The sequence below is a fragment of the Sturnus vulgaris genome, chromosome 31 (genome assembly GCF_052056855.1).
Source record: "Sturnus vulgaris isolate bStuVul1 chromosome 31, bStuVul1.hap1, whole genome shotgun sequence".
Lineage (NCBI taxonomy): Eukaryota > Metazoa > Chordata > Aves > Passeriformes > Sturnidae > Sturnus > Sturnus vulgaris.
Window position 1 is genome coordinate 1,765,294 of NC_142273.1, and position 25,623 is coordinate 1,790,916.

Sequence of the window (25,623 nt, forward strand, 5' to 3'; positions counted from 1 at the left end):
GCGCGGGGCGGAGCCGCGCAGAATCCGCGCTGCCTCCTGCGCATTCATTTCCTCCCCAGAACGCCCATGGACAAAGGATGGCGGAAACGGAGCGGCGTCAGAATCGTGTTGGCTCAACACCCCCCTCCTCGCCCCGGTTCGGGCCTGCGCCAGGCCCCGCGGCAAACGGCGGCGTTTCCCCGGTGTCCTCCTGGTCACACGAGGCTGCAGACGAGGGACAGAGTCCTGGTGCCCGTGCGAGGTCCCCGGCGGGACCAGCAGCCGGCAGCAGTGGCACTGGGCTCATCGTCAAGGCTGCAGGGTCACGGCGGCATCATGGGGAGCGAGGGTGTCCAGCAGGATGCAAAATGGAATAATCAAATTACGGAGTCGCAGACTGTTTTGGGTGGGAGGAGATCTTAAAGCCCATCTTGTACCACCCTCCTGCCATGAGCAGGGACACCTTCCACTATCCCAGGCTGCTCCAAGCCCTGTTCAGCCTGGCCTTGGACACGTCCAGGGATCCAGGGGCAGCCACAGCTTCTCTGGGCAACCTGTTCCAGGGCCTCCCCACCCTCACAGCCAAGAATTCCTTCCCAATATCCCATCTAACCCTGCCCTCTGGCAATGAGAAGCCATTCCCTCTTGTCCTGGCACTCCAGGCCCTTGTCCAAAGTCCCTCTCTAGCTCTGTTGGAGCCCCTTTAAACACTGGAAGGGAGGAGTGGGCAGGAGGTTCATACCAGGGTCCTGGAAACCACCCTTACATCTGCTGCCCCATCCATAGGGCGTGGTTTTGGTGTTGGCTACGAGGTGCCAAAATCCCCAGCCCCTGTGACTTTAGGCTTGTGTCCATTCCAAGAAACAGGGGTGTCCCAAGCCCTGCTGGGGTCTCCAGCTGTGAACCCTCCCATCAGAGGACACTCTGGAAACCAAACCTCCTGTCCACTCCCTTGCCCACTCCCCCAAGGCATCACCCACCTCTCCCGAGGCCTTGGAGGGAGCGTTTGGTGGTTTTGATGCCCTGTGGAATGCAGTGTGAGCCCCTCAGGCCTGGGCTCGCTGGAGAAGTGATGTTCTGGTTGTACGTGGTACTCAGGTAGCCGGAGGCCAGCACGGGGTGGCTTGGCCAAGTGCAGGAGGCTGGTGATCCTCTTTCTGAGAGACAAGTGAGCCTCACATGGGGTGAGCATCTCTGACAAACTCTCCCCTATCACATCGTGACTGAACCCTCCCAAGGATCCAGCTAGGATTACCCCAAACGCGCTCCCAGAATTATGTATCTTTAAAAATATCTGGATTTTCACAGTTGAACAGAAGTTCCTTGTGCTGCAGAGGTATTTGGGTGCCAAGGGCTGTACTGAGGTGCCTCCCCCTTGCCCACCTACCTGTTAGCCTGGGGCTCACTGTGATACCCTGGAGCTGAGCTGGGACCATCATCATCCTCCCCAGAGGTGCCCAGGAGGCCATGTGGGTTGCAGGGCTCCAGTGCAAGACCACCAGCCAGGGCCACTCTTGTGCCTCCAGGAAGGAAGGACAAGCAGGCAAGAGCACAGTATCAGACTGTGCCAAAGCCTCAGCTCCATCAGGAATTGCCTGGATGGCTCAATCCCACGTTTAGTTCACACCCTCTCACCTGAAAACCCAGGATGTGCTCCTGGTGTACACATATACAGCTCATCCTCAGCCTGGGCTTTCCTCCTGAAGGACATGGAGTGAAGGAAGGAAGGAAGGCTTGTGTCCCGTGTGATCTGGAAACTCATTCCAGAGGAAGGAGAGAGAGGATGGCAGCTTTCCTACTCACACCTCGCTCCCCTGGAGCTGTGTCCTACTGGCACGGGGCAGTGTGGAGTAAAACCGCAGCTGGCTGGGCTCCTGATGGAATTAACACATGTGTCTCTCTGCCCAGCAAACTCAGGCACCTCTTGCCACAACCCCTACTGGGATCCCAGTTCTCAGCCCTCCAGAGTGTCCCATGCCCTTGGTGATGCTCACCAGGGCTGGGGCGAGTGCCCAGCGCCCTCGGTAGGAGAGGTGGCTGAGGTGGAGTCGGTGCTGGATGGCATCCGTGAGCTTGTGCACGACCCGTCTGTGGGCAGCTCTGGGGCTGTCCTGTGGTGGAGAGAACCCATATGTGTGATGGGATGAGTGGGTGTGCCCCAGGGCTGAGGCTCCATGATGCACAGGAGGGTCTTGCCCTGGGGGTGCTCCGTCATGCCTTACCTGACAGTGGGAAAGCAAAATCAGGGCCTCCTGATAGTGCCCAATGGCTTTCTGGGGGTCGCCCAGGTGGAAGCACGCTGCACCCAGCCCCTCGCACGCTTGCCACTGCCCCTGCAAGTCCCCTGGGGGCCAAAGGACTCCATCAGTCCCAGCACTGCTGAGCTGGGATCCCCGGCGGGCAGCATCGCACTACTTGAGTCCACTTGGATCCCGGATGCTGCAGACTCCCTCCAAGGAGTGCCTCTGCCTCCCCTCACCCGAGTCCCGGAAGGCTTGCAGGGCGTGCAGGTAGCTCTGGGCGGCAGCCCCGTGGTTCCCGAGCTGGCTGCAGGCGTAGGCCAGGTTCCCAAAGCACTGCCCCTGGGCTCTCCGGTTCCCCAGAGCACCTGGAATTGGGAACACAGGGTTCCATGCCAATCTGTGGCACATGCGGCAAAGCCAAGCAGCAGATGTGGGGTTGTGACCCACCGTGCAGCTCGGCCGCTCGCCGGTGCCAGCCCAGCGCCGTGCCAAAGCTGCGCAGGGCGTTGTGGGCAGCGCCCAAATTCTGCAGCAGCGCAGCCTCCCGGCGCCGGTCCCGCTGCCGCTCCCCACCGCACAGCCCAAGGGCCCGCTCAAAGCTCTCGGCAGCCAGGGAGAAGATGTGGAGCTGGGAGTAGCCGAGGCCGATGTCGTTGTAGAGTTTCCCTGGGGGCAGAGAGGAAAAGCAGGCGTGGGAGCTGCTCCCCAGGGCGCCGGGAGCGAAGGGTTCGGCGCAGCGTTACCTCGCAGGGCCGGGTCGGGGATGGTCTCGCAGAGCGAGCGGCACCGGGCCAGGACCCTGGCGATCTCTGCCGCCCGGAACCGCCGGCTCTGCAGCATGGAGCCGCTCGCCCTGCTCAGAGCCACGGCCGCGGCCTCGGGGCTCTCGGCCGCCGTGTAGGTCTGCGCCGCGTCCAGGAAGCACCGAGCGGCCCGGGCCGGCTCCCGCATGCCCAGGTAGCAGCAGCCCATCTGCACACAGGTCCCTGCTCGGCCAGCCTGCGCAGCACCGGCGTGCCCGGCGACTTTCTCAGAACACTCCAGAGCCTTTGGAAAATCCTGGAGCCCTTCATGAGCCGCCCCGATGCTGAAATAAAGGCTCCCCAAGTGGTCCCTGCTCTCCACCTCTGAGGGCTGGGACTGGAGGAGGAACTCAAGGCCCTTTCTGGGCTTCCCAGTCTCCACGTAGGCAGCCCCCAGGTTGAAGGCACAAGCCCTGTGGAGCTGGGGGCTCACCGTGTCCCTGGAGAGGAGCAGGGCCTTCCTGAAGCACTCCACTGCCTCCTGCCCGGAGCCCAGAGCCAGCGCCCGCTGCCCGGCTCGTGTGAGGCCCTTGATGGCATCCACCCGCCCTGCCTCGTCCCCTCCCTCCCGAGCAGCTTCCCCGGCCTCGGCCTTCTCCTTTTTCTTCCTGCTCTTCTTGCAGCTGGTGGGGGCTGCGGAGGCTGCGGGGGCTGCAGGGGTGGTGGTGGTGATGGTGGGGTTTGTGGGGGTGGTGGGGTTTGTGGGGGTGGTGGGGTTTGTGGGGGTGGTGGGCTGCACTCCCAGGTCAGCAGCCTCTTCTGAATCCATGGGGAGGGGCAGCAACCTGCCTGCAAGAGAGAGAGGCGCCTAGGCAGCCAAGCCAGCATGGTCCTGCCAGGGAGCACTTCAAACGAGCAGTGTTGTTTTATATTATTTATATGAAAAATTAGGGATATCTTGTAAGCTGATTGCTATTAAGTTTCAGGAAGCAAAAAGGGCTTTCCATGGAAGACCCCACAAACCTTGGTGGCTACAAAAAAGGAAAGAAGTCACTGAGGGAGGAGGAGGGACACCACAGCCTGGAGTGGGATGTTGCCGGGGTGCCTTTTTGGGAGGCAGAATAACCAGTTGTACACACTTACTGTTTGTTCTTCAGGTGCAAAGGGTGCTGAGAGCAGGGAGCAGAGAGACAGGGCATCCCCACCACTGGAGCTGCATCAGTGCTGCAAGCCACGGCTCTCTGCTGTGGGGATGGACGATGTCTGAGGTGTCTCCACACTTGGGCTGCCTGCAAAGTTGCCTGGAGCGAGTCACAGCCCCTGGTGATGGACGCTGGCACCTAGTGCTGGAGCACAGCCGGGTTCTGAGAAACAGGAAGGTGGCAGGCGGCGACACAGGCTGGGACAAAGCCAGGCCTGCTCCTGGGAAAGCACATCCCACAATGGCCCCGCTGGCTCCAGTTTCATCCCTGTCACCAGGGTGGTGTGCAGTGCCATGGCAACTCAGCACAGCAGTGCCAGTGTGATGGATGGATAGGAAAATAAGTGTGATGGACAGGACAGCTGTGTAATGGAAGGCACAACTGGCTCCTTGCTGTCTCAACAGCTTGTGACAGGCGCTGGGGGATTGTCCCATGCAGGGGCAGCTTCATGCTTTGGAGGACGTTGATGGATGGGCTCAGAGCAGCGATGGTACAGGGCAGTCTGGGGCCAGGTGGCACGTCCTTGGTCTGGCACAGCGCTGACCCCTTGACACAGCCCCTGGAGTGCCCCAGCTGCCCTTCACCCATGAGCTCCCCCTCACCCCGGTGTGTGCCCAGCCCCTGCACCTCACAGCTCCCCCTGCAACACGAGGCTCCCCTCGCTCTCTCGGTGTGTGTCACCTCCCGCCACCCCCTGAGCTCCCCAGTGTGTCCCACGCTCTTCCCCACAGTGTCCCACTGTCCCGGTGCCACCACTCCCCGGTGTCCCGGTGTGTCTCGGTGCTCCAGGGTCCCAGTGTGTCCCAGTGTATCCTGCTGTCCCCTGTGTCCTGCTGTGCTTCGGTGTCCTATGGTCCCGGTGGGTCCCTTGTCCCGGTGTTTTGGTGTCCTGGTGCGTCCCAGGGTCCCACTGTCCTGGTATTCCGTTGTCCCTGTGTGTCCTGGTGTGTCCCAGTGTCCCAGTGTCCCAGTGCCGACCCTCCCCGGTGTGTCCCGAGGTCCCGGTGTGCCCCAGTGCCCCAGTACGTCTCGGTGTGTTCCGGTGCCCCGGTGTGTCCCATGGTCCAGCTATCCCGATGTGTCCCAGTGTCCCGGTGTGTCACGGTGTATCTCGGTGTGTTCCCGCTGTATCCCAGTGTGTCCCATGGTCCCTGTGGGTCCCGGTGGTTCCCGCTGTATCCCAGTGTGTCCCATGGTCCCTGTGGGTCCCGGTGGTTCCCGCTGTATCCCAGTGTGTCCCATGGTCCCTGTGGGTCCCGGTGGTTCCCGCTGTGTCCCATGGTCCCGGTGTGTCCCATGGTCCCAGTGTGTCCCTGTGGGTCCCTGTGTGTCCCATGGTCCCGGTGTGTCCCAGGGTCCCGCTGTCCCGGTGTGTCCCTGTGTGTTCCAGTGTGTCTCGGTGCTCCGGGGTCCCGGTGTGTCTCGGGGGGTCCCGGTGTGTCCCACGGTCCCGGTGTGTCCCTGTGGGTCCCGGTGTATCTCTGTGTGTCCCGCTGTGTCCTATGGTCCTTGTGGGTCCCGCTGTGTCCCATGGTCCCATAGTCCCGGTGTGTCCCGGTGTGTCCCGGTGTGTCCCATGGTCCCGGTGTGTCCCGGTGTGTCCCATGGTCTCTGTGGGTCCCGGTGTGTCTCTGTGTGTCCCATGGTCCCTGTGGGTCCCGGTGTGTCCCGGTGTGTCCCATGGTCCCTGTGGGTCCCGGTGTGTCCCATGGTCCCAGTGTGTCCCTGTGGGTCCCTGTGTGTCCCATGGTCCCGGTGTGTCCCAGGGTCCCGCTGTCCCGGTGTGTCCCTGTGTGTTCCAGTGTGTCTCGGTGCTCCGGGGTCCCGGTGTGTCTCGGGGGGTCCCGGTGTGTCCCAGGGTCCCTGTGGGTCCCGGTGTATCTCTGTGTGTCCCATGGTCCCGCTGTGTCCCGGTGTGTCCCGTGTGTCCCATGGTCCCTGTGGGTCCCGGTGTGTCTCTGTGTCACCCATGGTCCCGGTGTGTCCCATGGTCCCATGGTCCCACGGTCCCTGTGGGTCCCGGTGTGTCCCATGGTCCCGGTGTGTCCCACGGTCCCTGTGGGTCCCGATGTGTCCCGGTGTGTCCCATGGTCCCTGTGGGTCCCGGTGTGTCCCATGGTCCCGGTGTGTCCCACGGTCCCTGTGGGTCCCGGTGTGTCCCGATGTGTCCCGGTGTGTCCCATGGTCCCACGGTCCCTGTGGGTCCCGGTGTGTCCCGATGTGTCCCGGTGTGTCCCATGGTCCCATGGTCCCTGTGGGTCCCGGTGTGTCCCGGTGTCCCGGCAGCCCCCGCGCGGGTCACGTGGGCGGCGGGAGATTCAAACCGCGGGCGGAGCCCCCGGAGGCACCGCGGCCATGGAGGGAGCGCGGCCGGGGCGCTGTGAGTGACCGGCACCGGGGGACTGAAGGGAACGGGCACGAGAGGGGGACAAGCCTGGGGCAGCGAGCTGGGGGAGGACGGATGGGGATGAGGGGACAGACAGGCAGGGGAATGTGAGGGGACAGGGGAATGTGAGGGGACAGGTAAGGCTGGGGGGACAGGGGAATGTGAGGGGACAGGTAAGGCTGGGGGGGCAGGGGACTGTGAGGGGACAGGTAAGGCTGGGGGGGCAGGGGAATGTGAGGGGACAGGTAAGGCTGGGGGGGCAGGGGAATGTGAGGGGACAGGTAAGGCTGGGGGGGCAGGGGAATGTGAGGGGACAGGCAGGTGTGGGGGGATAGGGGAATGTGGGGGGGCAGGGGAATGTGAGGGGACAGGTAAGGGTGAGGGGACAGGTAAGGCTGGGGGAGCACGGGAATGTGAGGGGACAGGCAGGTGCGGGGACAGGCAGGTGTGGGGGGATAGGGGAATGTGGGGGGGCAGGGGAATGTGAGGGGACAGGTAAGGCTGGGGGGTCAGGGGGCTGTGGGGTGCAGGGGGGGGTCAGGGACTCGGGATGGGGGAACAGTCGGGTCTAGAGGAACAGGCAGGTCTGCGTGTGCCTAGAGGGACGGCGGTGGCAAGGTGCCAGGCTCCCGGGGACAAATTGGAGGGGACGCGTTTTGAGGAACGGTTTGTTGGGGGGCAGCCGGGTGCCCCCCAGCAGTCATCGGTGTCTCCAGCACGAGCAGTGTCAAAGGATCCCAAACCTGCAGCTTTGTTCCTTCCTCGCCTCCTCCCGGGTGCTCGCTCTGTGCCCTCCCCCACTCCAGTGCCAGCTCTCATGGCCGTTATTTGGGAAAAAGGGAAATTGGAAACTTTCCTCCCACTGCCAGAACCGCCTGCCTGGTGCCACTGTGACGCGAGTGCCACTCCCACGAGGGCTGTGGGAGGCTACTGCACCCAAAGCCTGGCCTCCTTTCCCAAATCTTAGTTTCAGTGGCCATGGGGGCTTCGAAAAGCCTCCCTGAACAGGGGTCTCTGATGGGAGGCCCCTTTTCTGTTCAGATGAGCGCCCGACTGCAGATGAGATGGACGAGCAGAGGAGGCAGAACATTGCCTACCAGTACCTGTGTCACCTGGAGGAAGCCAAGCGGTGGGACTGCACATGGGGAGATCCTCAAGCTCAGATTTGGGGGGGAAAAGGGGTGTGTTATAGGGAGGGAAAGGATGGGAAGTGGCTAGAATGCTGTCTGGATCCTGGGGGTTTGTGGTTCTTCAAAGTTGTTTGGGGGGGTTGTGTTTTTTGTGGTGGGACACTCAGCCCTACACCCAAACTGGAAACCACCCAGCAGCAAAAGCCTGGTGACTGAGCTCCCCTACCAGGGAGGATTTATTGAAATGGGGTTGGGGGGGATGTCCTTTGGGTGCTTTTCTGCTGTGTGAGGTGCTGGTGGTCCATGACATGCCCTGTCTGCCCTGCCAGCTGGATGGAGGCCTGTCTGGGTGAGGGGCTGCCCCCATCCACAGAGCTGGAGGAGACCCTGCGCAATGGGGTCCTCCTGGCCAAGCTGGGCCACTGCTTTGCCCCTGCTGTTGTCCCCATGAAGAAGATCTACGACCCTGAACAGACACGGTACAAGGTATGTCTTTGGCACCAGAGGGAAGGTGTAGTACCCCTTAGGGTGTACCCCCAAACTTTCCTTTGCTGCTGAGTGCAGAGTGAGGAGGCACTCGCTGACAGCAGTCACTGAGGGACTGTTCTGTAGCAGGTGGCTGCAATGGGGTCCTTGAGCTGTGCTGCCCCTGGGGGTCACAGGCATTGCCTCTCTTTAACCTCCTGGGTTGGTCTGGGGACAAGAGGGACCCGAGGGATGGGAGGAAGTGGGGTTCAGCCTGACCTCAGCTCCTCTTTTCCAGGCAGCCGGGCTTCACTTTCGGCACACGGATAACATCAACCACTGGCGCGATGCCATGAGCCACGTGGGGCTTCCCTCGGTAATGTCTCCCCTCTGCTTTCCCCACCCAAGGGACACACTGGCCTTTGCCTTGTAGCAGTACTGGAGGGGTGCTGGTATGGCCGGGGGGCTTTGTCTTTGCCCCCCACTCTTTGACACCAGCCAACCCTGGGGACTGTCTCGATGCCATTGCCCCCTGTCTCTTGTCTTGCTGGCAGATCTTCCACCCAGAGACCACTGACATCTATGACAAGAAGAACATGCCCCGGGTGATCTATTGCATCCATGCACTCAGGTGGGTGCCCTAGCCTGGCTGTCATGGAGTATGTTTATGCTCATGAGCCTTTAGTGGTGTCACTGTCAGCCTCAGGAGGGAGAAGCAGGTGATGTCATGGTGTGGGTTTGTTTTTCAGCTTCTACCTCTTCAAGCTGGGGCTGGCACCTCCAATCCAGGACTTGTATGGGAAAGTGAACTTCACAGGTATGGTGCTGTGTGGGGACACCTGGGCTGGGAGTTGCCGAGGGGGGTTTGCCACCAATGCTCTGGGGTGGGAGGAGTGAAGGTCTTGGATGCATTTTGCCAAAGCTGCCTCAAGGATACTCAGGGATACAGTGTGCAGGTTTTCTGCACCCCTCTTGGTCTGGCAGGGGAGTGGGGGCTCTGCTGGCTGCCCGTGCTCCAGTACTGGCCTACAGGGCTGGTGCTGAGCAGTGCTGCCTCTGCTTTGCTCCAGAGGAGGAGATCAACAACATGAAGCGGGAGCTGGAGAAGTATGGGCTGCAGCTGCCTGCCTTCAGCAAGATTGGTGGCATTTTGGCCAATGAGCTCTCAGTGGATGAAGCAGCAGGTGATGAGTGCCTGGTGGGGAGTGGGGATGGGTGTCAGCCCGTAGCAGGATCCTGGCTCAGTCCCTGAATGCCAAATCCGGGGTCAGGAAACTGGGAGGGGGTGCTCTGGGAGGTGAGGGTGGTCTGGGATGCAGTGAGAGGCACCTAGTTGTTCTCTTTCAGCCTGGCACAAGGCTGCAGGTGCTGGTACAGCCCTTTCCTAGCCAGCAGCAGCTGGGATTCTGCATTCCCTGGGCTAGCTGTGAGGCACAGACTTCCCTGGTGCTGGAGACTGCAGCTTGCCTTCTGAACAGGACGGGTTCCCACCATCGCCTGTGGAATGTCTTGCCCCACTGCATGCAGGGATAAAGCAGATGATCCATCTTGCCCCTCCATGTCCCATCTCACCTCCTCCCTGCCTCACCTCCAGTCCATGCTGCGGTGTTGGCCATCAATGAAGCCGTGGATCGGGGAGTGGTGGCCCAGACCATGGAGGCCCTGCACAACCCCCATGCGATGCTGGTGGGACTACGTGAGGAGCTGGCAGGTGCCTACCAGGAGGTGCTGCATCAGGCCAAGCTGGAGAAGGGCAGCAATGCCAGAAACAGGGTGAGGAGGGCACAGGGTGCTCTGGGGTGGTTGGGAGAGGAGCAGCCCCTTTGCTGATGGGCAAGTGGGTGCTTCCAGCTGGAAGGACCCCTTGGCCAGAAACTATATGGTGCTTGCTGGCTGAAACATGGCCTGGGAGCCTTTGTGCTGAGCAGAAGAAGGGGAAGATTATTCTTCTTTGGGGGCTGGTTCACCCAGGGCTTGGGGTTGGGAAATGAGCCCAGGCACCTGCGGGGCATCCCACTGCACATGGTAGGGTGTGCTTGGGCAGAAAGCTCAGGCTGAGTCCCTGTCCAGTACCCGCAGGTGATCCCTGAAGGAGAGGATGTGTACGACTGGTGTCTGACCCAGGCTGAAATCCAAGGGAACATCAACAAAGTGAATGGTGAGCAATGCTGGGCCTTCCCTCTGGGGGGGTTCTCCAGGGCTTATGGTGGGACCATGGTAGCCCAGGGCTTGGGAAAAGTTGTGGGCAACAGCAGAAAGAAGTCTGCTCAGGCCAGCCTCAGACCTAGTGGGAAGCAGGGCTGGGTGTGTATTTCTAAAAGGAAATTTAAATTATGGCTATGCAGGCTTTAGCCATAGCTACCTTTGCTCCCTGAAGCTGTGGGATGATTTACCTGCTCACCTCTGGGGTGAACTGGCCTCTTGTAGTGCGTGGGGCTCTGGAAGAGGTGGACAATGCCCTGGAGAGACAGGATGTGCTGGTGCTGCACCGTGCACTGCAGGACCCCGCCCTGGCCCTGCGCTGCCTCCAGCGTGACAACCTCGAGCTCTACTTGGAGCAGCTCAGCACGGACCGGGAGGAGAAGGCACTGGTAGGGACTGGCAGGAGCCTGTGGTGCAGGGTGCTTGTGCTGGGGGGCAGCCCATGGTCCCCAGGAAGAGGGAGGTCCCATGGGCTGGGGGGTTGGTAGCTGTCTGCCAGGGGTCTGAGCATGGCTGCTCTGTCAGCATAAGCATGATGAGCTGCGAGACCTGACACCTCTCTCTGCCTGTTGCAGGAGCTGGGCTACCTGGAGCTGCTGGAGCAGGAGGAGGTGCAGGCAGGGATCCTCACAGCAAACCGGAGGGACGAGAAGGAGCGAGCCAGTGAGTGCCTGGGCGACCACTTGTTGCAGGTTCTGCTGGTCAGTGCATCCCAGGAGCTGGTGGGCCTGCTGGTAGCCTGGCCCTGAGACAGGGCACTGCCACCTCCTGCAGCCCCCACGTCTGTCCCTCAGTGCTGCAGGCTGTGGGCCGGATAAACGCTGCTGTCCGCCGAGGGATGCCAGCAGAAACCTTGGAAGCGCTGATGGACCCTGCAGCCCAGCTGCCTGATGTGCACGCACCTGCTGCCCCCCTGTACCAGCAGCAGCTGGCCCTGCTGCAGTGCCAGCACCCACAGGTGAGAGACCCCTCAGGGATGGGCCAAGGTTCCCCTCCATGGTGGGTGGGTTGGTCCCTCTGCTAGGACTGGGGTGCTTCCTCTGCTGCTGCTGCCCTGGGGAAGCTGGGACTGGAGGAGGAGGTTATGGGGGCTCAGTGTCTCTGCCTGTGCTGTGCAGGGCGAGTTGTCACAGGAGGAGTTGTTTGTGGCTGTGGAGATGCTCTCAGCTGTGGCACTGGTTAACCAAGCCCTGGATGCCAGGAACCCCAGCAGGCTCTGGAGCAGCCTGGTCAGCCCTGCCTTGGGCCTCTCAGGAGTTGAGGATACAAATGCACAGCGGTGAGTTGGGCTCTGTATTGGGGGTTGGTGTGAAGAAATCTTGTGGAAAGGACTGGTCAGGGAGCCTGGGCTTTTTATGGGCTTGTTCCAGCAGCCTCTCTGTCCTGTGCCTTGCCTCTCCCCTCTGAAGAGCTGGGCAACTGGCTCTGACAGGTGCCCTACTGCTCGGAATGCACCAAGCCCTCCTCGGAATGCACTGAGCCCTGTTTGGAATGCTCCAAGTCATTGCCCTGTGTCTCTCCTGTAGGTACTTTGATGACTTGTTGCAGCTGAAAGGCCAATCGGGGAAAGCAGGAGCTGAGTTCCTGAGCTGGAATGACATTCAGGATAGCGTCAACAGCACCAATTCATCAGTGCAGGATGAAAACGACCGTGAGTCCTGCCCACACGAGGTTTGGGTGTGCAGGGGTTCTGCAGATATCCTTGGAGGGAAGCTGCACTGGGATTCCAGTCCCCATGAGACACCAGAGAATCTCATACCCACCCTGGGCTCTGACTCCCTTGGGTGCCAGGAGCACTGGAGGGGTTGAAAGGTGTGTCCTGTCCCTCCACACAGGAGTCCATGCAGTCCGGCTGGTGAACGAGGCTCTGCTGCAGGCGGACCCTGAGAGGACACTGGCGGCGTTGCTGCTACTGGCACCCACCCTGCCCGACATTGCCCTTCCCACTGCCCCACGCTACCACAGTGTCCTGTCCAGGGCACGGAGGCACAAAGTCCAGGTGGGGTGGGGGTCATCAGCTGTGGAGTACCTCTGTGGCAGCATGGTATCCCCCCTGGATTCAGGGCACCCTGCCTTGGTCACAAGAGTAACTCCCCCACCTTAGTAATGCAGCCTCTGCAAAGCAGTAGGTGCCCAGCTCACTAGACCCCATCTTGCAGGCCACAGAGGACAATGGAGCTGTTCTTTGGTGGGAAGAGATCCAGGAAGGGGTCTGCCAGGCCAACCAGGACACAGTCGTAGCCAGGAACAGTGAGTGCTCTCCCCATGTGGGTGCTGCTGGAGGTTGTGGGATATGAAGGGGCTGATGCGAGCCCCTCTGCTCCCACAGTGGCTCTGGGCATAGCTGCCATCAACCAGGCCATCAAGGAAGGGAAGGCGTCACAGACACTGAGGGTGCTGTGCAACCCTGACGTGGCCCTGCGTGGGGTGGTGGACGCCTGTGCTGACGCCTACCAGGAGCAGCTGGCAGCTCTGATGGCCACCAAGAGACCAGCAGGTAAAACTCTGGGGACTGCAAAACCTCCCCCACCCTGGGAACCTGGGATGCACCCCTGGCCAAGGTGTTCAGGGGGAGCAGCACTCTCTAGCAGCTCCCATCCCTCCTGGCACGCAGGGAGCGTGAAGCCATTCTGGATCCGACACAAGCTGCTGGATGGTGCCGAGTACTACCTGAACCTGCAGACCTTGGAGGGCAGCTGGCAGTGCCCACGCAATGGCAGCTTCAACACCACACATCTGAGCCGGGAGGAGATCCAGGTATGGGCAGATGGGGCTGGGTGGGCACCAGTGGCATCACTGGGGCTGAGCTGGTGCCTCGTGTCCTTGCAGTCGGTCATCAGTCGAGCGACAGCGGCGCACGACCGGCAGCGCCTGTGGGCAGCCAGCGTGTCCTTGGTGGTGAGGCTGCAGGCACGGCTCCGGGGCTTCCTCGTTCGCCAGCAGTTTGTGGCACGGCGGCACGTCCTGCAGGAGCAGAGGCCAGCTGCACTCAGGATCCAGGTGACGCAGCCAGAATCTGCCCCCCTCGTCTGAATACAGCGACACAAACCAAGGGCAGCTGCTTGCAGCACCTTCCGGCGGGTCTAGGGAGTGCCAGAGCTTGTGCTCTGTGGTTTTACTGCCAGGACACCTGAGGTGCTGCAGAGAATACTGTGGGCGTTGTTTCTCTCACAGTAGCTGCTTTGGGTGCTGGTTTTCTCTTTCCCCATGTGCTCCCTAAAAAAACAATGGAGTCACAGTGACCTCACGTAGGTCTCTCTACCTGGTGTCTTCTTGTGCCCAGGCTTGTTGGAGGGGGTACAGACAGCGCAGAGCTTACCTGGAGAGGCTGCACTACCTGAAATCCAACACAGATGCTGCAATCAAGGTTTGGAAGATTCTTTCTTCAGCCTTTCTTCAGCCTTTGTTCCCATGTTGGGCATTGTTGCCTGCTTGTTCAGCTTGCAAGGGTGGCATCTATCCCTGCCCAGTGCAGAGGAGCCAGGGGGAGTTATGGCAGCTGGCCCAGGGCAGTATGTGAGTGGACAGGGGTGAAAAGAATCATATAATAGAATTGTTACCATGGGCTCATTGAGGCTGGAAACGCCCTTGAACATCACTAACTCCAACTGCTACCCCAGCACTGCTAAGACCACCACTAATCGTGTCCCTAAGTGCCACATCCCTATGGGTGTTAGATCCCTCCTCCAGTGGTGAACTTTGCTGGGCAGCCTGTGCCAATGCCTGACCACCCCTTCCGTGAAGAAATTTTCCTTGATATCCAACCTAAACCTCCCCTAGAAGTCCTCATAATTCTTCCCCTCCACTCATTCCCTTTAGCCAAAGGGATTTTCCAGAATCCAAATGTTTGAACATCTCTCCCAGATCCAGGCAGCTGTGAGAATGTGGCAGACACGGAGGAAGTACCAGGAGAGGCTGCGCTACTTCAGGCAGAATGTAAGTGATGGGGTGGGAGTCAACCAACTTCTGAGACTGTGTGTTGGTGGGATGTAGGAGGATGATCCAGAGTACACAACTGGATCCCTGTCCCTGGGTGCTCACAGTGCAGCTGGAAGAACTGATTCATCCTGGCAGGGGGACAGATGGGAAGGAATAGGTACCTAGTGGGTCTGGAAGCCAAACTATCAGGTTTTGTAAAGTATGAAGGGAGAAAAACCACTCCAGTTCCATAAAAAAACAGCTTCAAGATGCCCATTAAGAGGGGAAGGAAATTTTTTTGGGAAAAGGGAAGTGCTGGGGGAAGTGAAGTTGCACCCCTGGAGTTGCTGCAGCTTCTGATATACAGTGAGTGGAGGGGAATGTCCACTGAGAAGGGTAGAATCCCAAAATCTCTCCTGTGTTGTAGAGACCCTCATCCCAGGCCTTAATACATTCCTGGCAGTTGGGACCAGGCAGGAATGTGCTTGTCCGGCTTTCCTTCACTCCCTGTGTGTGTTAGGGACACTGTGGAAAAACATCTCCCACCCCCTTATTTGTCTTGGCAGATTAAAGCTGTAATTAAAATCCAGGCTTTTGTGCGAGCAAACAAGGCCCGTGGGGATTACAGGATGCTGGGTAAGTGCCTGCTCATTGCTGCTCTGAAGTATGATGGCTACCTGGGAAGGGGGCTCTGTCTCTTCCCTTGCTGGCCCTGCACAGTGGTGAAGCAGTTGTGGGCAGGCCAGGCAGGTGGCCCCTTTGCAAGGACAGGAATGACAGAGCCTTGGTGGTTCCGTGATCATCAGCCCTGGGGCTGCCCCTCTGCCCCCAAAAGCTTCCTGGAGGCTGTTGCACAGTGTGGCCATGTGCTGTCCCATGTCCTGGTGCTGCAAGAAGACGCTTTTTGGGGAGGAGGAGGGGGTGTCTGGATGAATGCTGGGGGTCTGAGGGTCTGCAGTGAGTGGCCACTCCATCCACCTGCAAATATTCATGGCATTACTGTGAACTGCCACAGTCCACACCAAGAGTCCACCCTTGAGCATCGTCCAGCGCTTCATCCACCTGCTGGAGCAGAGCCAGCACGACTTCTGGGAGGAGTCGGAGGTGCTGCGGCTGCAGGAGGAGGTGGTGAAGAGGATCCGGGCCAGCCGGCAGCTGGAGAGCGACCTGGACCTCATGGACATCAAGATCGGGCTGCTGGTCAAGAACAGGATCACACTGCAGGTACAGAGAGTGGGGGAGGACTTGGTTGCCTCTGTGTGGTCCTGCCCTCCATGGCATTGCAGCTTGGACCCGTCTCTGCTTCATTTTTTCAGCAGTTGGAGGGGTTGGAGAGCACTGGGGTGCCTCTGGCTCTCCCAGAAATGGTCAGAATGCTAGAGCCTTAGGCATTCTCTCCCTGCCTGTGTGGCTGCAGGAGGTGGTCTCCCACTGCAAGAAACTGACCAAGAAGAACAAGGAGCAGCTCTCAGAGATGATGTCCATGGACAAGCAGAAGGGGCTCAAGTCCCTCAGCAAGGAGAAGAGGCAGAAGCTGGAGGCCTATCAGCACCTCTTCTACCTGCTGCAGGTGGGGCTGGGGGACTCTGCTGTGTCCCCCACACCCAGGGAGGCAGTGCAGGGACCTGGCCCTCAGCTACCCCATGACACTTGGGTTAGCTTGGTGTCCCTTCTCTCTGCAGACACAGCCAGTGTACTTGGCCAGGCTGATCTTCCAGATGCCCCAGAACAAGTCCACGAAATTCATGGAGTCTGTGATCTTTACACTTTACAACTACGCATCCAACCCACGGGAGGCTTATCTGTTGCTCCAGCTCTTCAAAGTGGCGTTGCAGGAGGAGATCAGGTGAGTGCCCTGGTGTGGGGACAGGCCCAGGGGAAGGCTGAACTGCGTCAGCTTGGATGCTGTTATCTCTTCTGTCTGCTGCCTCCTGCTTGGAGAACACACACATGCCAGTCCATTCCCTCATCCCATCTGCCCCGTGTCTGTCCCCAGCTCCAAGGTGGACCATGTTCATGACATCCTGACGGGCAATGCCACAGTGATCAGGCTGGTGGTCAGCTTCTACCGCAACACGCGTGGGCAGAATGCCCTGCGGCACATCCTGGCTGGGCCAGTGCAGGAGGTCCTGCAGGACAAGACCCTCAGCATCCGCACAGACCCTGTGGACATCTACAAGGCGTGGATCAACCAGACAGAGTCGCAGAGTGGGCACAGAAGGTCAGACCTGGGTAAGAAGGCTTGGCTCGGCCACAGGGTGATGGGCATTGGGATGGTGATGGGGTCCTGTCTTCCCTTCACAGCAAGCTCCCGTATGAGGTCAGTCCTGAGCAGGCTCTCAGCCATCCTGAGGTCCAAAGGCGGCTGGACATTTCTATCTGCAACCTCCTGGCAATAACAGACAAGTTTGTCTCTGCCATCACCTCTTCTGTTGACAAGATCCCGTAAGTATCCCGATGGTTTCTATGCACACCCCAGGAGCGCCGTTGGCTCTAAGGTGTCTCCAGCAAGGCCTTAGAAAGGAAATTGGGTTGTGGGCGGCTTCCTGGCCTCTTTGCTGACTGAGTTACTGCACTGTCAGCAAGGGGAACCCCAAATATCAGCATCGTCTTATGGGCTAGCTTGTTTTACTGCTCCATTTCTGGGCAGTTTACTGCTGGCATTGAGACGTCTGCCAGGAAGAAACTGAGCTTTGTGGTCATCTCAGAGGAAGAAGGCCTCCTCCAGAGATGCCTGGGCTGGCAGCAGGGTGGGGGAAAAAGGGGGTGCTGTAGCTGTCAATCCTACCTACAGGCTTCTCCATCACCCCAGGGCTGGGGGCTTGCTGCTTCTTGGAGGATGGGTAGTAAGCAGGACTGGGTCATCAGGGTGGACCCATGTGCTGATGGTGCTGTCACTACATCTCCTCAGATATGGGATGCGCTACATGGCCAAAATCCTGAGGACATCCTTGGTTGAGAAATTCCCCAAGGCCCCAGCAGAGGAGGTCGATAAGGTACTGTGGGGCTGGGGGCACCTGCATGGTTTGGGGGGGTTCAGCTGTGTCTGTCTGCACATGAAGGGTCAATATCCCTCCACAGAAGATTAGGTCCTCTTGACTTAAAAACACCTTCCAAGTCAACGTTTTCCTTGAGCTACTAAGGAAATGCCAAGAGTGGGCTTTTCCCTGCACTGCCATCTCTTCTAGGAGGGCCCTACCATGCAGTGCAGGGATGAGACATCCCTCTCTGCTGAGCCCCAAGGTTCCCCACCTCCTTGGGCCCCAAACCCTCAGCCTGTCCCATGTCCTAGATCGTGGGGAACCTGCTCTACTACCGCTTCATGAACCCGGCAGTGGTGGCCCCTGATGGCTTTGACATCGTGGATGTGTCAGCTGGGGCTGCCCTGCACCCCGACCAGCGCCGCAGCCTGGGCTGCATCGCCAAAGTGCTGCAGCACGCTGCTGCCCACAAGGCCTTCGAGGGGGAGAGCTCCCATCTCTGCAGGGTGAACCAGTACCTGGAGGACACCCACAACAAGTTCAGGTGGGCCCCAGGAATGGTGATGGGGTGGGAGGGTGGCTAGGAGCTGGTGGCAGGGCTTTGGGGCTGACCAAAGGGGTCTCTCCCTGCAGGAGGTTTATCTCTGATGCTTGCTGCGTCCCTGAGCCTGAAGAGAGGTTTAACATGGATGAGTACTCAGAGATGGTGGCAGTGGCCAAACCAGTTATCTACATCACTGTGGGGGAGCTCATCAACACACACAAGGTCAGGGCATAATGCTCATGACAAGCTCTGTTTCTTCTCTCATTTCCTGGGCTTTCTGCTGCGTTTCCTCCCATTCCTCTGTATTCCACCCCTAGCACAGCTTCCCTCTTCCTGACCCTTTTTTTTCTTCTTCTAAGCAAGGAAATAACCTAGATTCTGCAGGTTTGTCTTTTTGCAAACCCCATATCTTCTCCGTGCCCTCTCGGGTACAAAGGCTATTGTGTTACTCCAGGGAGGTCTTCCCTTGCTCCCCCTTTGCTTCTGACTCATCCCTTGCACTGTCCAGCTCCTGCTCGAGCACCAGGACTCCATTGCACCACAGCGCAGTGACCCCCTGCATGAACTCCTGGAGGATCTTGATGAGCTTCCTACAGTCCAGTCCCTGGTTGGTAGGTTGAACTCTGGGACCCACCACCCACCCTGATGGGAGGAGGGTGGATGTGGGCACACTTTCCTTGCACGAAAGCTTGAGCTGGTTTGCTTTGGGCATGGGAAGCCAGCCTTCTAGAGCCCAACAAGGCTAGCAGGGCTCTCTCTGCCCTTGTAGGGGAGAGTGTTGTCAGCCTGGGAGACAGTGGTGCTGAGCAGGTGCTCTCCCAGCTCAGCAGAACAGAGATCTCTCTCACCCTCACCAACAAGCTTATGCCAGTGGCCGGCAGTGAGGAGAGTGACACGAGGAGCCTGCTGCTGAGGTGAGGACAGACTCTGAGGGCATCAGGAGGGTACTGGGGGCTGGGATGCTCAAGGTGGGCAAGAAACCTTTGGGAGGCAACTGAATATTGTGTGGAGGGTGATGCTCTGGAGCGGATGTCTGACATATCTCTATCTGATGTCTCTAGTACCAAGCAGATGCTGGTGGATTTGATCCAGGCCCAGCCAGGAGATTCCCTCCCGGAAATTCTGTGGACACCAGCCTCAGAGCATGAGGTGGGATATGTGAGGCTACTGCTGGGGATGAACTGAAAATGGGAAAACAGCAAAAAATTTCTCAGCAAAAAGCTGCCCTCCCTGCTCTTGTGATCCAGCAGTGACTGGACTCTGGTTTCCAGAAAATTCACATGTTCTGGGCCAGGAGAGACCCACATTAAAGTGTGGGTGAAGGAGTTTAGTTGTTCCATCTCTGTATGCCGTTCCAGCAGTGCTCCCCTCACCCCTTCTCATCCCTAGGAAGCTGCCCACGAGCACCTCGTGCGCCGGCGAGCGCTGCGGGATGCCCAAGCCTGTGGCCAGCTGCGGCGCCATCGCTCCCTGGCTGCCAACGGGCAGCTCTCCATGGAGGAGAAGAAGCGCAAGGTCATCCGCAACCTGCGGCGCTTGGAGAGCCTGGGGCTGCTGCACTCTGCCAACCAGTACCAGGAGCTCGTCGATGAGCTGGCCAAGGTGTGCTGGGGACACCGAGTTGGGGATCACCCCTGCAGCCCCCGGAGTTCTGCTCTGGTACAGCCCATAACAGCATCTCTTGGCTTTCTGGCACGGCTCTGTTTCCCCCAGGACATCCGGAACCAGCGGCGTCACCGGCAGCAGCGCCGCAGGGAGCTCCTGAAGCTGAGGCAGACCCTGGAGGGCCTTGATGCCAAGACTCTGTTCTATGAGGAGCAAATTGATTATTACAACCAGTACATCAAGACCTGCCTTGACAACCTGGCAGCGAGCAACAAGTGCGGTTCCTTTCAACAAATCAGTAATTTTAAAAAAAACACCCCAACATTATTTGTTTTCATTGCTCTCTGGTTGCTGTGAGTCCTGGAGACGTTGGGAATCCAAGGAGTCATGGATGGCCAGAGATGAGCTCTCAGCATGTGGTCCCTTCTCTTACAGGGTCAGTGGGAAGAGCAAGAAGCTGCCATCACTGCACTACACAGCAGCCCAGCTGTGGGAGAAGGGGGTGCTGCTGGAGATCCAGGACCTGCCACCCAGCCAGTGCGTAACCCTGCTCCAGGGGAGGAGCTCTGCTTGGGGTTATTCAGTGCAGGGCCAGGAGTTAGACTTAATGCATTCAATGATCCTTGTGGGTCCCTTGAATATCCTGACTCGGGATATTCCATGATTCTATGAAAACTTGGGCAGGTAGAGGAAAATAACCGAGGAGAAGGATGCACATGGGCCACTGTTGTCCTGCCACATGGAGCAAGTTTTGTGTAGAAGAGTGCAGTAAAGTTGGGATTTGCAGTGGGATTTGGGCTGTGGGTCTGGCTGCTGTGCTGAGGGTGGGAGACCTGGTCCTTGGTTGTGTTAAAGCTGTGAAGTCTCATTTGGTAGCGAGTGGCTCTGTCTTCTCAGGCTCAAGAATGTGATTTTCGACATCATCCCCTGTGAGGAATCAGGCAGGTTCCAGGTAAAAGCCAAATTCATGGGGATCGACATGGAGTGCTTCCAGCTGCACTACCAGGTGAGGAGCCTGTCCTGCAGCTGCTGGGGGTCAGAGAGATGAGGGCAGCTGGGTGGTGTCCCCACACCTGCAGCTCTTGTGGGGACTTGGAGCCCTGCCCTGAGCTGCTGGGGGCAGCCTCACTGTGCATCTCCCCCTGCAAACCCAGCTCCTGTCCCTGGCTGGGCACAGCACTGTGGCAGTGACAGTCCCCTCTCCCACAGGACCTGCTGCAGCTGCAGTACGAGGGTGTGGCAGTCATGAAGATGTTCGATAAGGCCAAAGTCAATGTCAACCTGCTCATTTTCCTCCTCAACAAGAAGTTCTTCAAGAAGTAACAGGGTCAGGGGTGGGGCTGCAGAGAAGGGGGCAATATAAACCTGCCAAAGATGGTTAGTGGTCCCAGGGCAGGGAAGCTGCTGCTGGCCATGAAGCTTTCCTGCATGGGTGCAGTGTGCTTGAGCATCTGCAGCCAGGGATGCCTGACTGGGGAACACCGGGCTCAGCCCCAGCCCTGGGCACCCCGAGCTTGGTACTAAACCAGTGCCTGACCTCCCTGCAGGACGATGCAGCTGCCAAAGCTTTTGCAGCATGTGATACTATTTTTGCAATCTATTTTATCTGGGTCTTTTGGCTGTTTAATTCCTGTGTTGCCAACAGCCAGCTGCCCAAGGACACTGTATTTCTGGACACTACAGAGATTTTACTGATATAATAAAAGTATTCTAATATATCTATATCTATCTATATATATCTATATGTATGTATATATTTCTTCCTCACACTAAGGGTGGGGAGATGTCAGAATCAGTCTTTATATGGAGGGGTAGGGAGAGGCCAGAACAGAGAGGCAATAACTGTTTATTCTCTAGTATGCTGAGGTACAATAGAAGAATTTTGATTTTAAAGATGAATTTCACTGCTCTTCAGCTAGGCTGTGAAACACAAGAGAGAGGCTCAGTGTCACTGCTGTCCCATGGCTGCTTTGAGGGGCTGGAGCAGGGACCACATCTCTGGACCACACTGGTGCCTGGCACCTGCTGTGGAACAACCCCACAGCACCACCTCAGTAGAGATGGTGGTGGCTCTGTCCCCTCTTATCTTAATCAAGTGTGGGACCATGACTGTTTGGCCATGGCTGCATTTAAAGCACTTTCCCTCCATGTGAGCTCCTTTTCCAGCCCCTTCCATGGGATGGGAAAGGAGCTACTGGTTGTCCCAACCTCCTCCTGCCCCATTTCCTTCAGGCACAGGAGCAATAGGTCCCAAACCTGCTCTACACAGGAGTTTTTTGGGGGGATTGGAACAGGAATCTCCCTCGCTGCTCAGTAACTGCCATGGGACCTTGAGGCAGCTCAGTGATCCTGATCTGTTGGCATCTCAGGCTCTGTCTTGTCTTTGGAAAGTGATGTTTGTTTGTGAGGTTTTTAAGTGTTTTTTCTTTCTCTCCTCTCATACCTGTGCTTATTCTATCCCCATCTGTGCTAGAATCCTGCTGTGCTGCCTCTGCTTGTTTACTCTAAATAAAGATGTATCAGAAAATGCAGGTTTTCTCTGGATGATGATTTCCCTGTGCTCCTCACCTGCCTCTCCCCTTGCTTACCAGGGTTTTTGAGGCTGGTGCCATTGCTACAGCCCCCTGTTCCCAAAGCAAGGTGCCCCCTCATCTTCTGGCCAGGGACACCAGAACTGGCCCCTCTCAGCAGTGCCGAGTCAGGTGCTGAGGCACCAACTCAGCTCTTGCACAGGGAATTTAGGCCACTTTCAGACACACTTAATTCTTAAATAAATACTATGATTACATCTCCTAAAGACTATGATTATATCTCTACAGGAATGAAGTGGGATCAAGCTGCAGCACTTTTCAGTGTTTAAAATAGGACTGGGCTGCCATTAACCTGTTGGATGCTGCACCATCTGTAGGGACAGGATCCTGGGGAATTGCTGCTGCACATTACCCATTACCACATTGGGGTTTTTATCTTGTGGTTACCATATTTGTTTATTTTTTCCCTTCCTCGCCTTTAGAGGAGGATCCAGCATGTCTCTGGCTGTGGCTGAGTGTGGTTTGTTGCTGCCAGCCACCTCCCCCAGCAACCAAGCAGCCATTGGCTATGCACCAGCAGCATTTGGCACACTGAAAACGCTTTTTTTGGGGTGCTTTGGGGATGGAGGGGAAGCCTGAAGTAAAGAACTCCACCTAATAATAGTAGTCTCAAATATTCACTAGGCACAGTTGCAGCATGGGCTGGAGAGGACTCGATGTTGCTGTGGAAAAGGTGATTTTTTTTTTTTTTTGGCTCCCGGGAAGTTGTGCTGTGGCCAAGCATGACTCATAAAGAGGGTGCCACCTCTTGCCTCCTGCCCACGTGTTTTGGAGAGAAGGTCAGAGGGGAAAATCAAGCGCTGGGAGTGCTGGAGGAGGCCTGGCGCTGGCTCACTGAGCTCCTCCCAAGACAGCTCCACTAGATGTCATTGCAAGCTGGGGATAAGCGCTCGAATGGCTGCGGCCACACAGCCCCAGGCGGGAGTGCTGGGCGAGCACAGCCCTGCCGCGGGCTCCTCTGGGGACTGGGAATGCTCAGCGTGGCCCCAGCGCCAAGGATGGATCCACCACAGCAACGCCAGCACGTCCCAGCGTGGACAAAGCAAGGCTGCAGCTCGCAGGTGCCAGGAGCTCGCAGCACAGCCTCTCCTCAGCCCTGCAGCTTTTCCTGGAGCACTGGGCTCACAGGGCTCACTGGGCACACTGAGTTCACTGGGCACACTGGGCTCGCTGGGCACACGGGGCACACTGGGCTTGCTGGGCTCACTGGGCTCACAGGGCTCACTGGGCACACTGGGCACACTGGGCTTGCTGGGCTCACTGAGTTCACTGGGCACACTGGGTTTACTGGGGTCTGTGTGGTGCTGTCCCAGGCTGGGACAGTGAAAGAGACAAACAAGGAAAAAAGGAAAACCTGTCCCTGAGATCATCCTGAGAGGTGTTATTTGGGAAGGGGGAGAAAAGGAGAAATTTGGGCTCCCCCTTTGGGGCTCGTATTTCATACCAGAGAATCCCACAATGGTTTGGTTGGAATGAACCTTAAAGATCATCCAATCCCACCCCTGCCATGGGCAGGGACACCTTCCACTATCCCAGGTTGCTCCAAGCCCTGTCCAACCTGTCCTTGGACATTTCCAAGGATGCCACAGCTTCTCTGGGCAACCTGTGCCAGAGCCTCACTGCCCTCACAGGGAAGAATTTCCTCCCAATATCCCATGTAACCCTGTCCTCTGCTAGTGGGAAGCCATTCCTCCTTATCCTGTCACTCTTTAGGTACAGGGAGGTGTTATTTCACCTTGACCAGCTCCAGCACGTCCTGTCCAGCACCCTGACACCATTCCTGGCCCACCAGCCTTCCCTGCATGGCACAGGGAACCATTGTGTTTGCATTAAGGCCCCTCAGTGACTTCCCCCTCTGCACCTACACACTGAGCTGTGGTACAGCATTCCCAGTGCTGCTGCTGAAGGTGCCACAGAGCCCCTCAGCAGCACAACCTTGCTCCTGCTCCCTCCTCACTTTCTGCCATAATTGCCTCCAGGAGTACAAATGAGCTGCCAGATGGGTGGACTTTGGAAAAAAATAAAAAAAAAAAAGGAAGGAGGGAGGGTTAAGAAAACTATATATATAAGTATGTGCATGTGTACAGATGTGTGAGAGGGGGAGAAAATTGGCACCAGGGTACAGGATAGGCATTCAGCATTTCACATCTCACCAGGCTGGTTTGGTGTAAGTCCTGCAGCCTGTGGCACCCAGCATGTGTGGGAAAGTGTAATCTGTGGAGAAGGATGCCCCAGTTGGGGCTGCTGCCCTGGTCTGGGGTGGGAAAGGGGATTTCCCAGGCTTTGTGAGGGAGAGGTGAGACAGAGTGAAGGAGTGTTGGGAGGTTCACATCTGGGAGCTCGCTGTCCCTGTTCCACTCCAGCCTGCTCATGGGAATCCATACACCCAAAAGGGATGAAAAACGGTTAAACTGGGCTCAGAAAGGTGCTGCTGCAAGTCCTGATACCACCAGCTCTGGGCTGCTTGGCCTGGAGCTGGTGCTGGTGCTCTTGTTGGGTGCTGGGTGCTGGGTGCTGGGTGCTGGGTGCTGGGTGCTGGGTGCTGAGCACCCAGCTCGAAGGCAGTGCTCTGCAGAGCCGCTGTCCCCACTGTCACATGCCACAGTGTCACTAATCCCATTTGGAAAGCCTGCACCCCAAGCTGTGCCCACTAATCCCCCTGGGTCCTGTGCTGCTGCCCCAGCAAACCCCAGGGTGTCCCTCCCTGCACCCAGCTCCTCTCCACAGGCACACCTGGACGTGCTCCCATCCTCTGCCTCCTCCTGCTCCTGCCAGTCCTGAGGATGCTCAGGTGCTTCCTGCCCTGTGCAAAAGGAGCCTGAGTCCTGGACACCCCCAAAAGACACATTGGGTAGAGGCTGGGCTGTACCTCCAGGTACATCCCCACAGTCCGTGGAGGAGGATTCACCTGCTCGGCCAACCTGCCTTCAGCCCAGCCCTGGTCACTCACAACGAGGCCTTGCTGCAGCACGGAGGAGGCAGGTGAGCAGAGCCAGGGCCCAGCTCAGCCGTGCCAGGCTCCTCCCCAGGAGCAGCAGCTTCCCTGGCAGCGCTGGGAGCTCTGCACAGCAGCTCCTGCTGGGATGGCGCAGGCTGCACTGAGGAATAATATTGTTGTTCCCTTCCGATGGCAGCAGCTTCCTTGTGGGAGAGGGGAAAAAGCACAAACCGAACTGGGGAGAAAATAAGAGGGGAATGTTTGCCGACTGTCTGCTGTGTGTTGTTGCTGTTTGTTGTGTTTCTGTGGTTGCTTTGGCAACCCTGGGAAGGCACGCCAGGCTGTAGCATGGCGGGTACCAGTGCAGTGTGGTGGGGAGCCGGGGCTCTGCTCCCTAGGGATGAGCTGCTGGCCTGGTGGCAGCCCCGGGTGGCCACGGGAGGCTTCAGGCAGGGGATTGATGGGGTCACGTTTGTGGCCCAGCTCACACCAGGTGAGCCTGGGGTGGGCGTTCACATCCCATGGGCCCTCCGAGAGGGACCTGGCTTGGAGAGGAGTGAAGGAAAAGTGGCTGAAGGGTCCATGGGGACAGCTGCCAGCCCTGCTGCTCCCCAGGAGCCTGGGACTACCTGGGCTCGTCCTCTTTCTTCTTGTCCCGGGAAAGAGAGTGAGACAGCAGTGTCATGGAGGGGCAGC

The 25,623-nt window shown here is 58.2% G+C and overlaps 2 protein-coding genes across 3 annotated transcripts; one reads left to right on the forward strand and one right to left on the reverse strand.

Annotated features, from left to right (window-relative positions):
• Positions 1-47: 47 nt before the first annotated feature.
• On the reverse strand, positions 48-5,690 carry TTC24 (tetratricopeptide repeat domain 24). Its single transcript, XM_088181133.1, has 11 exons — positions 4,109-5,690; positions 2,966-3,814; positions 2,670-2,888; positions 2,459-2,587; positions 2,202-2,323; positions 1,974-2,090; positions 1,783-1,853; positions 1,615-1,679; positions 1,367-1,499; positions 960-1,136; positions 48-294 (listed from the first exon to the last, which is right to left on the reverse strand). The coding sequence occupies exons 2-11, from the start codon at positions 3,792-3,794 to the stop codon at positions 195-197; spliced, it is 1,962 nt and encodes a 653-aa protein (XP_088037259.1). The 5' UTR covers positions 3,795-3,814; positions 4,109-5,690; the 3' UTR covers positions 48-194.
• Positions 5,691-7,600: 1,910 nt separating this feature from the next.
• Positions 7,601-21,924, forward strand: IQGAP3 (IQ motif containing GTPase activating protein 3). Of its 2 annotated transcripts, XM_014889376.2 has the most exons (37): positions 7,601-7,682; positions 8,013-8,169; positions 8,447-8,524; positions 8,703-8,779; positions 8,898-8,965; positions 9,219-9,332; positions 9,743-9,921; positions 10,219-10,306; positions 10,576-10,739; positions 10,926-11,013; positions 11,145-11,308; positions 11,469-11,629; positions 11,877-12,001; positions 12,186-12,349; positions 12,510-12,600; positions 12,680-12,847; positions 12,965-13,107; positions 13,180-13,350; positions 13,634-13,717; positions 14,215-14,286; positions 14,835-14,904; positions 15,284-15,492; positions 15,686-15,838; positions 15,951-16,114; positions 16,265-16,489; positions 16,573-16,713; positions 17,180-17,264; positions 17,561-17,793; positions 17,883-18,015; positions 18,302-18,404; positions 18,563-18,707; positions 18,855-18,942; positions 19,183-19,395; positions 19,507-19,673; positions 19,834-19,935; positions 20,296-20,404; positions 20,608-21,924. In XM_014889376.2, the coding sequence occupies exons 1-37, from the start codon at positions 7,618-7,620 to the stop codon at positions 20,719-20,721; spliced, it is 4,875 nt and encodes a 1,624-aa protein (XP_014744862.2). In that variant the 5' UTR covers positions 7,601-7,617; the 3' UTR covers positions 20,722-21,924. The 2 variants fall into 2 exon arrangements, with proteins under 2 accessions (XP_014744862.2, XP_088037205.1); XM_088181079.1 differs by having other exon boundaries at positions 12,965-13,350.
• The last annotated feature ends 3,699 nt before the right edge of the window (positions 21,925-25,623 follow it).